Source organism: Calypte anna, unplaced genomic scaffold (genome assembly GCF_003957555.1).
Source record: "Calypte anna isolate BGI_N300 unplaced genomic scaffold, bCalAnn1_v1.p scaffold_86_arrow_ctg1, whole genome shotgun sequence".
NCBI classification, from domain to species: Eukaryota; Metazoa; Chordata; class Aves; order Apodiformes; family Trochilidae; genus Calypte; species Calypte anna.
This window is the reverse complement of record NW_022045534.1, coordinates 625607-640229: the sequence shown is the minus strand read 5'-3', so window position 1 is coordinate 640229 and position 14623 is coordinate 625607. Positions and strand designations below refer to the sequence as shown.

General features: G+C 54.8%; 1 protein-coding gene across 2 annotated transcripts in view; it reads left to right on the top strand.

Moving 5' to 3' along the window:
- The first annotated feature begins 1853 nt into the window (after positions 1–1853).
- The window catches only part of ASXL2 (ASXL transcriptional regulator 2), a 99604-nt gene continuing 86834 nt past the window's right edge, over positions 1854–14623 (top strand). For both annotated transcript variants that reach the window (XM_030468827.1, XM_030468824.1), the window contains exon 1: positions 1854–2083. In XM_030468827.1, coding sequence (XP_030324687.1) covers positions 2027–2083 — 57 coding nt within the window. In that variant the 5' untranslated portion in view covers positions 1854–2026. The remainder of the gene's footprint in view (positions 2084–14623) is intronic.

The window sequence follows — 14623 nt, the reverse complement described above, 5'->3', positions numbered from 1 at the left end:
AGAATCATGGAATCCCAAGTAAATAATAACAGGACTAGGAGAAAGGGCCTGAAGTTGCACTAGGGGAGGGTTAGACAAGACATGACGAAGAATTTCTTTACTGAGAGTATAGAATCATAGAATCATCGTGGTTGGAAAGGACCTTCAAGAACAACAAGTCCAACCATCAGTCCTATACCACATAACCACTAAATCATCTCCTGAAGTGCCACATCTACCTCTTTTTTACATACCCCCCGCCACAACTCCACCACCTCCCTGGGCAACCTGTTCAATGCTTCACCGCTCTTGGGGTGAAAATGTTTTTCTTAATATCCAACCTAAACCTCCCCTGGCACAACTTGAGGTGTGCCAAAAGTTCCTCTTGTCCCATCCCTTCTTCCTTGGGAGCAGAGCCCGACCCCCCCTGGCTCCAACCTCCTCTCAGGGGCTTGCAGAGAGCCACAAGGTCTCCCCTCAGCCTCCAGGATCTGCACCCACAGCTCCCTCAGCCTCTCCTGGGCAGACTTCTTCTTCAGACCCCATCAATGTGGCTGATCAGGGCTCTGGAGAACAGATCCCATGAAGGAGCTGGGGCTGTTCAGCCTGGAGGATGCTGTAGGGAGAGCTTATTGCTCTCTACTATTCCACAAACAGAGGTTGTAAGGAGCTGGGTGCTGTCCTTTTCTCCCAAATAAATAAAACCAGTCTGAGGGAGCTGGGGTTGTTCAGCCTGGAGAAGAGAGAGCTCTGGGGGGACCTAATGGAGACCTTCCAGTATTTGAAGGGGTCACAGGAAGGGTGGGGAGGGACTGTGTGCAAGGGCCTGGAGTGATAGGGTGAGGATAAATGGTTAAATGGCTTTAAATTAGAGAAGTGCAGCTTTAGATTGGGTATTAGAAACAAGTTGTGTCCCATGAGGGCAGTGGAACCATGGCACAGGCTGCCCAGGGAGGTGTTTGGGGCCTCATCCCTGGAGATGTTCAAGGTGAGGCTGGAGGAGGCTCTGAGCACCCTGATCTGGGTGAGGGTGTCCCTGATACTGCAGGGCTGGGACTGGGGGAGCTTTAGGGGTCCCTTCCCACCCAATTTGTTCTATGAAATAACTGGACTAGAGGAAATGCCCTGAAGTTGAAGCAGGGGAGGTTTAGACAAGGCTGGAGTTAGTCCAGAGAAGTAAATCGAGCTGGGGAAGGGTCTGGAGCAGAAATCCTGTGAGGAGAGGCTGAGGGCAATGGGAACGTTGAGTTTGGAGGAGGCTGAGAGCTGCTTGCCCTGTGCAGCTCCCTGCAAGGAGGTTGTAGGGAGGTGGGTGCTGAGCTCTTCTCTGCAGGGAACGATGCCAGGAGCAGAGGAGATGCCCTGGAGGTGCCCCAGGGGAGGGGGAGAGCAGAGCTGAGGAAGGGTTTGTGTCCTGGAGCAGCTGCCCAGGGAGGTGCTGGAGTCCCCAGCCCTGGAGGTCTGCAGGCAGCGTGTCGATGTGGCACTTCAGGACACGCTAGTGGGCACTGTGGGGCTTATTCTTTCCATTTATTTATTTATTTAATTTTTTGCGCGTGTGTGTGTGTTGACGTTTGGACTCAGTGCTCTCGGAGCCCTCATTCCAAGCTGGACAATCCCGTGAGCGGCGCCTGCAGCCCTGCGGATCCCTGCGGATCCCGGGTGATCCCTGCGGATCCCTGCGGATCCCGGGTGCCGCCGGCAGATCCGCAGCCGCCATGGCGCCCGCCCCTGAGGCAGCGGCAGAGGCGGGAACGGGGGGGGATGAGGGTAACGCCCTGTGGCGGGAGGGCGGGGTGCGCAGTGCGCATGCGCAGGGCCCCCTCCGTACAGTAGGTGGAGTCACGCGGGCGGGTCACATGACCGCGGGCCTGTACAGTAGGAGCCCAATATGGCAGCGGCGGCGGGCGCAGGGGCTGCGGCGCTGGGGGCTGCCCGCACCTAGGGCTGCCGCTCCTCTCCTCTCCCTCCCCCCCGGCTCCCCCTTCTCGGGTGGAAGGAGCCCCTCAGGGTACCTCGGAGTCAGCTGCGCCCCGTCGAGTCCGACATGAGGGAGAAGGGCCGCAGGAAGAAGGGCAGGACCTGGGCAGAGGCCGCCCGGACGGTACGTGGGGCCTGCGGCCGGGTCGTGTCCGTGTCCGTGGAGGCGGCCGGGGAGGCTTAGAGGCCTCCAGGAGGCTCCCCGGGACTGTAGGCTGCCTCCTGCGGGGCACGGCAGCTCAGAGCCCGGGAGGGGGGGTGCAACCCCCATGGCGGCGGCGGGGGAGGGGTTGGGGGGGGTTCGGTGCGGCCCCGGGGTTCGGGGCTGTGGGAGCTGCTGCCCCCAGCTGCCTCCCAACGACGCACACTTAGCTAGCTTCTTGCTTTGGGTTTTGTTTATTTTATTTTGACGTGTTGTCCTGTTGCTTAATGGTAACTAGGCCCAAGTTTATATGGGAAGCGTTGTTGGGGGGGTTTCCCTCTTCTCATGGGCAAAACTCTGTGATTAATGGCGGTGTAAATAATACCAGCAAACAGGTGGTGCTCATCATGGTTGGTTTGTTTGCTTTTTTTTAATTATCCTCAGTGTATCTGTGTGTTCCGTGCAGCACAGCTTATTGCAGCAGGAGCCACTGAGTTGCCTCAGCTCGGGAAGTGAGCTGAAAACCCTAAAAGGCAACTTTTTATCTCCTAGCTTCCCAGGCTGACAGTTTTGTCACTGTGGTGTTCTCAGGATGGGTTTGCCCTGTGAGGCAGGATAAGAGAAAGGGGAAGTGGAGTGGTGGGACAGGAGTGAGAGGAAACTCCACAAGTGCAACCTGAACAGAAGTGTTGAGCAGTGAGAGGACAGCACATGCTCCAGGGGATCTGTGTGTGCAGTGTGGATCCAAATCTGCCTGCTGGAGAGGGGGAGGAGTTTGGGTTCTGTCGTAGCCCCTCTGAAAGAGGTGTCTGTGAAAACAAGACCTGAAAATCTGCTTGGGAAGCAAGTGTTTAATAGGCCTCTGCAGCTGAGGCTTGCAGGCACTGTTCTAATGAACAGGAATTTGTGTGGACCTTGTAGTTACAGCTTGAAAGGCACCAAAATAGCTGCTCTTCTTTCAGGAGATCTGATGCAGCTGACTATTTTAAGAACAGGAGATACAGTCCCACAGGAGAGCACTTTGGTACTTCTCTGTGTGTCTTTGTGTGTCTTTTTTTGTTTGTTTGTTTTTTTAACATTTGCTTTGAAAAAAAAGAATGGAAGAAAGTCTAAGAAGGGTGTAAGTGAGACCAGGTCTTTTTCAGCCTGTCTGCACTGCTGCTTATCCACTGATCTCTCCCAGAATCCCCTTACAGGCTAAAACCTGTGTTTAGAAAAGCTGCACTCCCAATGACCAAACCTGGAGGTTCCCCCTGACCCTGGGCTGCACCCCCAGGGGAGGGCAGAGCCAGCCAGGCCTGGGGAAGGATGAGTAAGAGCTTGCCAAAAACCTCTTTTCTGGCAAATATCTCCTGGCTGTGTATTTGGTGGGAATGTTCAACTATTCTGGTCAGCTCCTGCCTTCAAAAGGTTTCCCCCTGTGTTTTTGGTTTGAAATAATGTCTTTGCATTCTTGTCTGAGCTTGTGTTGGCTTCTCAGCTGCTGGGCCTGGGAGCTGGTGGGACATGTTGTAAAGAGGCATGGAGTGGGCAGGCTCTGAGGTAGCCTGTTCTTTTGCTCCTGAGGGGTAACAGAAAACTTCTAGAGCTTGAGAAACCTTCTGTTTTGTCTTTGGTGGGGTTTTTTTTTGGCTTTTTAATTTGTGTGTGGGGTGGAGTGAGCCCCAGGTCAGCATGGAGCTGCAGGGAAGGGAGTTGTGTCCCTGGGCTCTGACAGCAGCTGGCTGTGGAGCTCCTTGTCCTGGGAAACTGCCCCATGGTGCTCCCTGAGCAGCACCACCAGCTCCTCAGGACTTGGAACCAGGTGATCTTAAGGTCCCTTCCAACCCAGCCCAGGTGGTTTTGTATTTCTGTGGGGTTCCTGTCTCCCCTTCTGCCTCCTCACTCTGCCACCTCTCTGCTGGGGCTTGCAGCTGGCTCAGGGAGCTAAACCCTGAGATCATCACTGTTGGTATGGTGCTGATCTGCCTGCATGCCAGCTCTGTCTTCCTAACCAGGTTTCTGGGATCAGGTGCCTCCCAGTGTGAGGGAGGTGGTGGGAAGGTGGGGAGGGCACAAGTGTGGCCTTCCTGGGTGTCAGAAGGAGCTCAGGTCACAGCATCACAGGGTGTTCAGGTTGGAGGAGACCCCCAAGCTCATCAGTCCAACCTTTGGCCAGCACCACAACCAACTACCAAACCCTGTCCTTAGGGACCAGATCCAGGGATGGTGACTCCACCACTGTCCTGGGCCATTCCAGTGCCTGACAACCCTCTCAGGGAATAAGTATTTCCCAAATGTTCCACCTGTGTGGATACAGATTGCTGGAGCCAGCCTATGCTTGCTCCTCGATGTGCAGGGCCCTGAGGGGGAGCAGAGCTGCAGTGCAGAGCAAGGGAAGGGTGCCCTGTGTGGGCAGCACCTTCAGGGAGGAAGTTCCTGTTGATAAACAACCTTTTTCTTATTTCCTGGCTGATTCAGTAAACTTGCAGCTGCAGATGACTGTTAACTTGTGACTTTTGTTGGCTGTCCCTGCATGAAAGTAAAAAGCTGGCTTAAGGTAGGAAGCTGCTAGCACCCGAGTTTGGGTACAAAGCTGAAGCTGACTGTACCCAGCTGCAAGGTAAAAACACTGCATGTGTCTGTAACCTGGGTATGCTCTGCAGAGAGAGGTGTAGCAGCCAGGAACACACCCAGAGGAGAGGGTGCTAGAGACAGGACAAGGGACTGGTCTGTTCTGCTGAGGATGACAACAGGCAGATCACAGCTGCACTGGGAAACTCGGGTTTCAGGCCTTGCTTTCTGCCCCTGAGTCTGTCTGCATCCAGGGAGCTGAATCCCCCTCCTCCAGGAGGAGTGAGAGGTGGAGGGGCTGCCCTGGGCTGGGTCATCCTGCAGCCAGACTCTGCCAGGGACCTGCTGCCAAGCTCAGGCTGTGGGCAGGGCTGGGGCTGAGCTCCATCCCCTGGCTCTGGCAGCCCAGGGGTTATCAGGAGGGAGGCTGCTGCCTGGGAGGGGGTGCAGGCAGATGGGGAGTGCTCATGGTGCTGCAGCACTGAGCTAAGAGCCTGGCAGGGGTGGCAGGGGACAGGCACCACCCTGCACGTAGGAAGGGGGCTTTGGTTGTGCAGCAGAGAAGTTCTGAGCTCTGGTTTGAGAGCTCAGGTCTCAAGAGTCATGGTTTGTGTTTTAACCCAGTCCTTCTGATGCAGATTTCCCCAGCAGGGACCAAGGCACAGCCAGATCCTCCATGCGTCCTCCTCCTGCTCCCTGCTCTGCTCTGGGATGCAGCACAGCACTGAGCAGGCAGTTCATAGAACCACAGACTGGTTTGGGTTAGAAGGGACCTCAAACCCCCCTCAGTGCCCCCCCTGCCATGGTCAGGGCCCCCTCCCCCAGCCCAGGGTGCTCCAAGCCCCATCCAACCTGGGCTGAGACACTGCCAGGGATGGGGCAGCCACAGCTTCCTTGGGCAACCTGGGGCTCAAACTGAAGAATTTCTCCCCCATCTCCAACCTCACTCTCCCCTCTTCCAGTTTTAACCCATTTCCCTTCTCCTCTCCCTACCCCCCCGTGTCCAAAGCCCTCCCCCAGCTTTCTTGGAGCCCCTTCAGATATTGGAAGGTTGCTCTGAGCTCACCTGGGAGCCTCCTCTTCTCCAGGCTGAACGACCCCAATCCCTCAGCCTGGCTTCCCAGGGAGGTGCTCAGCCCTCTGAGCATTTGAGTGGCTCTGCTCTGGACACCTTCCAGGAGCTCTGTGTCCTTCTGGGCTTGGGGACTCCAGGGGGGTCTCAGCAGAGCAGGGTAAGACCCCTCCTGTGTAAGCAGCTCCCTGCTCGAGTTGTGGAGCCTCAGTGTGGATCCAGTCCCTGTGCTGGACAGAAGCCAGGAACAAGTCTCTGTGCTGTGTTTGTGTGGAGGGAAACGTGCCCTGCCCTCTGCCAAGTCTGAAGAAATTTGGTGTTTGTTTTTCATGGGAAGTCCCCTGCATGTGACCTGGGAACACAGAGCTCTGCAGTCTGCCCAGCAGCCAGGTGTGGGGGTTGTGTCCGTGTGGGCTGGAGAGCAGCTCTATAAATGCTCCTTGCCCAGGTCATCCAGGAACACGAGCTGCAGGCTTTGACACTGCCTGGCTGTGGGAGGAAGCTGCTGCTGCTGCTGGGTTTTTCCTGTGGGCTCCAACTGACTCTGTTGGCTCTGGAGGGTGGAAATGCAGCAGGAAAGTGTCCAGAGCTGTAACACCTGGCAGGGGACATCTCTGGAGACTCAGGTGTCCAAGTGTGGCTCTTGTCATGGTGCTGGTGGTTGCTCTTCAGCTCCTGTGATGTGAACTGAGCTGCTCTCTTGCTGGAGGGGTTTGTTTGCATCACTGGTGTCAGCTGAAGGGTTGAGATGAGGAGAGGTGCCTGAAACTGATAGGGCAGAGCTGAGATCTGATCTGGTGTTCCTGGGCCTGTCTGCCCTGGCAAACAGCAGATAATGGAGGGAGGTCAAAAGGTGAAATCAGATGGAAAGCTTTGTGTTAGGGGGAAGAAAGGCAGTCTTTGGCAAGTTGGTCTTCCTCAAGAGAGTCCTTTTTATGGAGGTGCAGATTCCTGGGGGATGATGAAGGAAGGAATCTGAGCTGCTGTTTTCTCTCTGTTCTGTTGAGCTGTGTGCAGAACCAAGGGAGGAAAGATCCAAACAGCAGAAGTTGCCTGTTTGTCTACAGGCACCTGAGTCTTCACTTGCCTGCAGGAGCCTGCAAAAATATACAGAGGTTCAGAGGATTCTGTAAAATACCTGTGTGAGGGACTGCTCATCCTCATAGCTGATGTTTGCTGCTTCATCAACTCCCCAGCTACAGCTTTTCAACATGTAGCTCAGCAGAGCTCTGCTCGTCAGACATCAGATGGACAACATCAGAAGGACACAGAGCTCCTGCAAGGTGCTCATGAGGAAGAAATTCTTTAATTCCAGCCCCAGGTTGCCCAAGGAAGCTGTGGCTGCCCCATCCCTGGCAGTGTCTCAGCCCAGGTTGGATGGGGCTTGGAGCACCCTGGGCTGGGGGAGGGGTCCCTGACCATGGCAGGGGTGTTGGAACTGGATGAGCTTTAAGGTCCCTTCCAACTCAAACAATTGTAGGACTCTAATTGTGCTTGCAAGATAGTTCTGGTTTGGGTTTTTGGTGTGTTTTTTTGAGAGAGGGAAGCAGTGTTTGGTTTAACAGGGGGCACAAACGTGATGTCTGAGATGTATTTCTTCATTTCAAGAGGATTGCTCAAAAACTCCAGAGGTTTGGAGCACAGCAGGTGCTTCCTGCTGGACCTGGGAACTGGCTTGTCACTTTTCAGCAAGGACTGAGTGCTGTGGGAGGTTAAATGAGTAATCAAACTTCTGGAATGAGCAGCCAGTGGAAGCTACTGAGGTTTCTTTTTATTGACTTGGGCTGGGGGGTGTTTGTTGCTTTTTTTGATCCCCTAAGTGTTATCACAGCTTCCTTCCCTGTTCTCAGGCTGTGTGCAGGTGGGGTGAGGAGCAGGGGTTAAGGTCAGACTGTTAAATGCTTTGCTGGGGTGGTGTGGGACAGGCATAGTGCAGTTGGTAGCCACCTCTCTGGCCACCAAGCCATTGCCTGGTGTCCTGCAAGTGTCTGCCAGCCAGGAAAATACCTTGGCAGAGGTTCCAGGGGAACAGACTCCTGGCTGCACAAGGTTGAGCAGAAGCTGGCACAGATTTTGTCATGTGTTAACTGAGAGCTGCAGTTTTCTTCACCATGTACCCAAACCCCTCTCTTACTGACCCCAGTGCTTGGCTGTGCTGTTTTCCTGCATTTTTCTAGGGGGGCTTTGCTTTGTTTTGAAGGACTTTACTGTGAAGTCAGCAGGAGCTCTGCAGATGTGACCTCTGTGTTGGCCCAGCACGGGTGATATCCTCTGATACTTAACTCTCCTGGATTCCAGCACTTCCAAGGAGCTGAAAGGTGCTTTGCACCCCTCTTGGGAACCTGGGAGAGACAAGTGGAGGCTCCAGACAGTGGCTCTGATCTGGCAGTGGGATTTGGAAAGGATGAGGTGAAAGAGTAATCCACTTTAATTGCTGTAGCAAAGTGGCAGACTACAGAACCTGCCCTTCCTCCAGTCACAGTAATCCAATTAATTATTTGTCTGCCATTTTAAAGACTCAGTTCCAAGTCTTGCACCACTCCTGTTGGGGACTTGAACCTCTCCAGAAGTCCCTGAGTCACCACACACATCTGCTGCTTTGGAAGTGCCCTCCCTGGAGCTGGGCCAGCTCCTCTGCCAGGTTTGGAGCTGGCCCCAGGGCTGGCAGTGCAGTGCTGGGCCAGGAGGGGCTTGGTTGGGTTATTAACAGCATGACTCGTAAGAACTAACTCAGGGGGCTGACTCAAGGGTCGTGGTTTCAGTCTGTCCCAGGGCATCAGTGGTAAGATCTTGGGAGTGTTTCCCTCCTGCAGAGCAGGGTGGAGGCAGGGAAGAGGAAAGGGAGCCAGGCAGGGAATTCCCACCTCCTGCAGAGCATCCAGCCCTGCCCTGAGAGCCAGGGAGCAGCTCTGGGCTGCTCTTCACCTTCTCCTGGGTTCCCCGAGGAAAACTCAGTCTGGAGGATCTTGCAGGTGTTTTCTTCATTCTTATTTGAAATGGTAAATGCAGCCTAGGTATGAATTTTATTACAGAGCTCAGATGAACTTTTGCTCAGATTCTCTTGTGAACTTTGTTTTAGCACAGAAGGGCTTAAGGATACCATGCAGCCCTCCCTGGGTGAGTGTCTCTGGAGCTGCAGGAGCATTTAAATGGATTTTTCTTCCTTTTCTTTTTTTTTTTTTTTTCCCTGCAAAAGCTGTGTTCTCCGTGCAGAACACCTGAGACATGTGGATGTGTGAGCATGTCTCTCACTTTTTGTGCAAGGCTTTTCCATGTGAGGATGTTTGAGAACAAAAGCCACTTTGGTTTCCCAGCTGCAGCCTTTGCAGCATCTGCAGAAGGTGCTTACAATGAACCTGAGCACCTGGAGTAACCAGCACGTTGGCTGTAAAGGAGTGGAAGGCTCATCTTTGACTGAGGTGGATTCTGGGTATCATGCAAGCTTTCTCTAAAAACAAAGCCAAAAAACCCAAAACAAACAACAAAAAAAACCATGGGGGGGAGAGGGGACGGAAGAATTACAAACAATCTGTGTCTAAAGTCTGCTTTTAGGTGCACCAAGGGCTGTTTGCATGAGTGAGTAGCACAGGCTGATAAAATCACCCTGAGAGGGAAACTGGTGGTGAGGAGGGGTCAATAGCAGAGCTGTGGCTGCTGCAGGGGTTTGGATCTGGGAGCTCTGGGGGTCCCTGAGCTGAGAGGGGATCCCCCTGCCTTGATCCAGAGGGGCTGGGATCCCCCTGCCTTGATCCAGAGGGGCTGGGATCCCCCTGCCTTGATCCAGAGGGGCTGGGATCCCCTTGCCTTGATGCAGAGGGGCTGGGATCCCCCTGCCTTGATCCAGAGGGGCCGGGATCCCCTTGCCTTGATCCAGAGGGGCTGGGATCCCCTTGCCTTGATCCAGGGGGGCTGGGATCCCCCTGCCTTGATGCAGAGGGGCTGGGATCCCCCTGCCTTGATGCAGAGGGGCTGGGATCCCCCTGCCTTGATGCAGAGGGGCTGGGATCCCCTGCCTTGATGCAGAAGGGCTGGGATCCCCTGCCTTGATCCAGGGGGGCTGGGATCCCCTTGCCTTGATGCAGAGGGGCTGGGATCCCCTGCCTTGATCCAGGGGGGCTGGGATCCCCTGCCTTGATGCAGAGGGGCTGGGATCCCCCTGCCTTGATCCAGGGGGGCTGGGATCCCCCTGCCTTGATGCAGAGGGGCTGGGATCCCCCTGCCTTGATGCAGAGGGGCTGGGATCCCCCTGCCTTGATGCAGAGGGGCTGGGATCCCCCTGCCTTGATGCAGAGGGGCTGGATCCCCTGCCTTGATGCAGAGGGGCTGGGATCCCCCTGCCTTGATGCAGAGGGGCTGGGATCCCCCTGCCTTGATGCAGAGGGGCTGGGATCCCCCTGCCTTGATGCAGAGGGGCTGGGATCCCCCTGCCTTGATGCAGAGGGGCTGGGATCCCCCTGCCTTGATGCAGAGGGGCTGGGATCCCCCTGCCTTGATGCAGAGGGGCTGGGATCCCCCTGCCTTGATGCAGAGGGGCTGGGATCCCCCTGCCTTGATGCAGAGGGGCTGGGATCCCCCTGCCTTGATGCAGGGGGGCTGGGATCCCCTGCCTTGATGCAGAGGGGCTGGGATCCCCCTGCCTTGATGCAGAGGGGCTGGGATCCCCCTGCCTTGATGCAGAGGGGCTGGGATCCCCCTGCCTTGATCCAGGGGGGCTGGGATCCCCCTGCCTTGATGCAGAGGGGCTGGGATCCCCCTGCCTTGATGCAGAGGGGCTGGGATCCCCCTGCCTTGATGCAGAGGGGCTGGGATCCCCCTGCCTTGATGCAGAGGGGCTGGGATCCCCCCGCCTTGATGCAGAGGGGCTGGGATCCCCCTGCCTTGATGCAGAGGGGCTGGGATCCCCCTGCCTTGATGCAGAGGGGCTGGGATCCCCCTGCCTTGATGCAGAGGGGCTGGGATCCCCCTGCCTTGATGCAGAGGGGCTGGGATCCCCCTGCCTTGATGCAGAGGGGCTGGGATCCCCCTGCCTTGATGCAGAGGGGCTGGGATCCCCCTGCCTTGATGCAGAGGGGCTGGGATCCCCTGCCTTGATGCAGAGGGGCTGGGATCCCCCTGCCTTGATGCAGAGGGGCTGGGATCCCCCTGCCTTGATGCAGAGGGGCTGGGATCCCCCTGCCTTGATGCAGAGGGGCTGGGATCCCCCTGCCTTGATCCAGGGGGGCTGGGATCCCCCTGCCTTGATCCAGGGGGGCTGGGATCCCCTGCCTTGATCCAGGGGGGCTGGGATCCCCTGCCTTGATCCCTCAGCTGCTCTGGGCAGTGTGCTAAAGCAGAGTCAGAGGAGAGAGCTGAGGGCTGAGCTGGTGAGTGCCCTCCTGATCAGAGCTGTCAAAGCAGAACAAAGCAGAGGTGATGGCATCTTTGGTGTTACTGCCCAAATGTGCCAGTGCTGAAGATCATCCTGTGGCTTTTTGGGTCAGTTGTGCAGCTGGTGCCTGCAACACTGTTCAACCACACCAGAAGCAGATGCTTGATATATCTGGTTTGGGTTTTTTGGGGCTCTCAAGCTCTTTGCCCATGTGGTTGGCTTAAACCATTTGGAGGAGTAAAAACAGAGGAGAATATCCAAAGGTCTCGTTGTTTGTGTGTCTAAACCAGCTCTGCTGTGGGACCTGCTGAGAGGTCTGATCTGAACTCATCTCCCAAGGGAAGCTGCTGTAGGACACACTGAAGAGAATTCCACTGGTGCTGATGCCATGGGGCAGTTGGCCCATCTGCCTCTTGCTGCTTCTATGAATCCACAGAGCAGCAGAGCAGTATCAGAGCTGAGTGGAGCTGAGAATTCAGAGGAGTGAGGCTGTGAGCTCATCACTTGAGAGCACTGGCAGTAAGCTTGTGTGAATTCTTTTTTTTTTTTTTTTTATAGGAAGGAAAAGCCTCCAGTGGTGAGGTGTGGAAGCCAAGGGCAGCAAGTCCTGTGTGCCAGCCCTGTGTCTGGAGAGCTTGGGAGGGGATGCAAGCTGTGGAACTCAGCTTTGCAGGATGCTGGGGCTGCTAAAGGCTTGCATGGGCTTGTGGAAAGGTGTTGCAGGTTACTAACTACCTGGAAACTCCTTATTCTGGGATTCTGAATCAGCATGGAGAGCAGGAGAGCAGCCTCCTGGGATGCTGGGGTGCTAGCTGGTCACACAGAAGGTTCATCAAGATCTGCTCTGGCCCTGCTAAGATTGTTTTTTCAAGTATTTAGTTCAGCTTCAGGCCACTAGAGCAGTTTCTTGGTGTCCTGAAGAAACTGGCCAGCATGATTACAGGTTAGTTTAGATTGGATAGTAGGAACAATTTCTGCCTGGAAAGGGTTGTCAGGGCCTGGCCCAGGCTGCCCAGGGCAGGGCTGGAGTCCCCATCATGCCTGGAGGGGTTTCAGAGCAACCCCTGGGGATGTGGGGATGAGGGACATGGGGTGGGGGTGCTGGGGAAGGGTTGGACTCCAGGATCTTAAAGGTCTTTTCCAACCAAAACAATTCCATGATTCTGTGACTGGGAAAAGCCCCTTGTGAGTGAGTTTATTGTTCTTCCTCTGCTTTGAGAACCAAGCAGGAAAGAAGTGTGTCCTGTGTGGCAGAGTGGGGATTGCTTTGCTGTTCTTGGGCAGAAGTATTTCTGTGTCTTCTCCTGGAGCCGTGGTGCAGTGTTTAAATTCTCCTAATGTGACTGAGACTTTGTCATTTTCCCTTGCAGGAGAGGCAGCAGCCCTGCCAGGAGAATTGTTTTGGGGGTGGGTATCTCTTAGATACAGAAATGTAATCTCATTTTCTAATAGCCAAGTGTTGACTCGTGCCTGGTGTGAGTGTAAATGTGCCTGATAAACTTCCTGGTTCCTCTCAAATGAGTGTGAATTTATTTGTCTGGCTGAAAGCAGATACAGAGCCTGCAGCTTCAGGAACTGGGCATGAAGTTCCTCAGCCAGCTGGGTTGTGTGCTTCCATGAGTTTTGTTTAAGCCCCAGTATTTTAAATTTCTTTTTTACTGAAGTATATAAAATAAAAATCAGTAAGTAAGTGATTGGGGTCTGTCTGCCAGCTCTCCAGGAGGTTTCAGCTCTCCAGGAGGTTCGTTGTGCTTTTATCTTCAGGTAAATTCAACTGAAAGAGCTTGAGAGCTCAGTCAAGCCAAGGGCAGCAGCTCTACCTCTCTGTAATGCTATGAGATGAGCACAAATTGTGCCTCACATGGGCAGTATCTTGATTGTGTTTGGTTCTGCAGTAGTTCCATATAAGAACATCCAAAGGAGTCCTTGCTTAAACTCGTTTCTGTTCATTCCAGGCCCAACTGCTGTGCCAGGAGGCCCTCCTGATGTCACTGCAGTGGGGAAGCTTTGGGGCAGGAACTCAACTCCTCTGCTTCTCTCTCTTTGAGGCAGATTTAAAGCTTCATTTTCAAGAGCAGAAAGTGCTGCAGTGCCACTGCTGGTGTCTGTCTGTTCTCCTAGAACTGTTTTCAGGGGGTTTATGGATGCTGAGTGCTCTCTTTCCCTCTGGTAACTCTGTTGGAGTCTGAGGCCACTTGTATTTTACTGTATTCTGAATTCAGAATTGATTTGATAAGATCACTTTGTAAAACCACCCCCCCTCTCTTTCTGGCAAGTCATGTGCTTTGTGTCCTCCTGGGAAGAGTTTTCTTTCCAGCTTTTCATGTGGGGAAATCTGAATTCACTCTTAAACCTCTTGCAGGAAGCAACAATAAACATCACCTCTTGCAGCTTGCAGTTTGACTCTTCCGAAGCTTTTCCTGAGCTCAGTCTGTGCTCTGATCTGAAATACCAACCCCATTTACTCCTCCCCCGTGCTTCCTGGCACAGGCAGAGCATGGGGGGATTTGTGGCTGCTGAGAAGCTGTGATGGGCTGGAGTTCTGGCAGCAGGGCTGGTGCCATCTGAAAGGGCTTCAGGGAGTGAATGGTTGGTACCACAGAGCAGTGACTGCTCCTGCTTCCCTCTGGAGGCAGAGCCAGGCTGGAGGATGGCAGTCACTCCTTCTTGTGGCCAGGGGTCAGCAGTGTCTCCTGGGGGGCAAGAGGCCAGTGGTGTCCTGAGGGGAGACCACACCTGGAATCTTGGATCCAGTTTGGGGATTCCAGTTGAGGAGAGATTGGGATCTATTGGAGAGAGGCCAAGGGAGAGCCCTGAGGGTGCTGAAGGGACTTGAGCATCTCTGCTGGGAAGGAAGAGTGAGAGCCCTGGGGGTGTTGAGGCTGGAGAAGAGAAGGCTGAGAGGGGATCTGATCAATGTCTCTGAATATCTGAGGGGTGGGTGTCAGGAGGAAGGGGCCAATCTCTTGTTGGGGTGCCCAGGAACAGGACAAGGAATAATGGGTTGGAGCTGGAACATGGGAAGTTCCAGGTCAAGCTGAGGAGAAACTTGTGGAGTGTGAGGGTGAGGGAGCCCTGGCCCAGGCTGCCCAGAGAGGTTCTGGAGTCTCCTTCTCTGGAGCCTTTCCAACCCCCCCTGGATGTGTTCTGTGTGTCCTGCCCTGGGGGATCCTGCTGGGGCAGGGGGCTTGGACTGGAGCAGCTCCAGAGCTCCCTTCCAACCCCTGACACTCTGTGATTCATGGAGGAGCATTTTGAAGATGAAGCTTTTGGCCCAGCTGGCAGATGCTGCCTGAGGGGATGGAGCCTGTGGGGCTCATGCACTGACAGGATCTGGGGTCCCCATACATCCCTGGGGGCTTCACTCTGCTGTCACCTGGGACATCAGCTCTGGAGCCTGGGCTGCACCCCTGGGTTTGGGTTTCCCCAAACTCCTGTGACTCCTTCCTGTGCCATCTGCAGGAATGCAGCTCAGAGCAAGGTGACAATGCTGGTGACTGTCCTGAGATTCCAGGGGCTTTCATGGTGG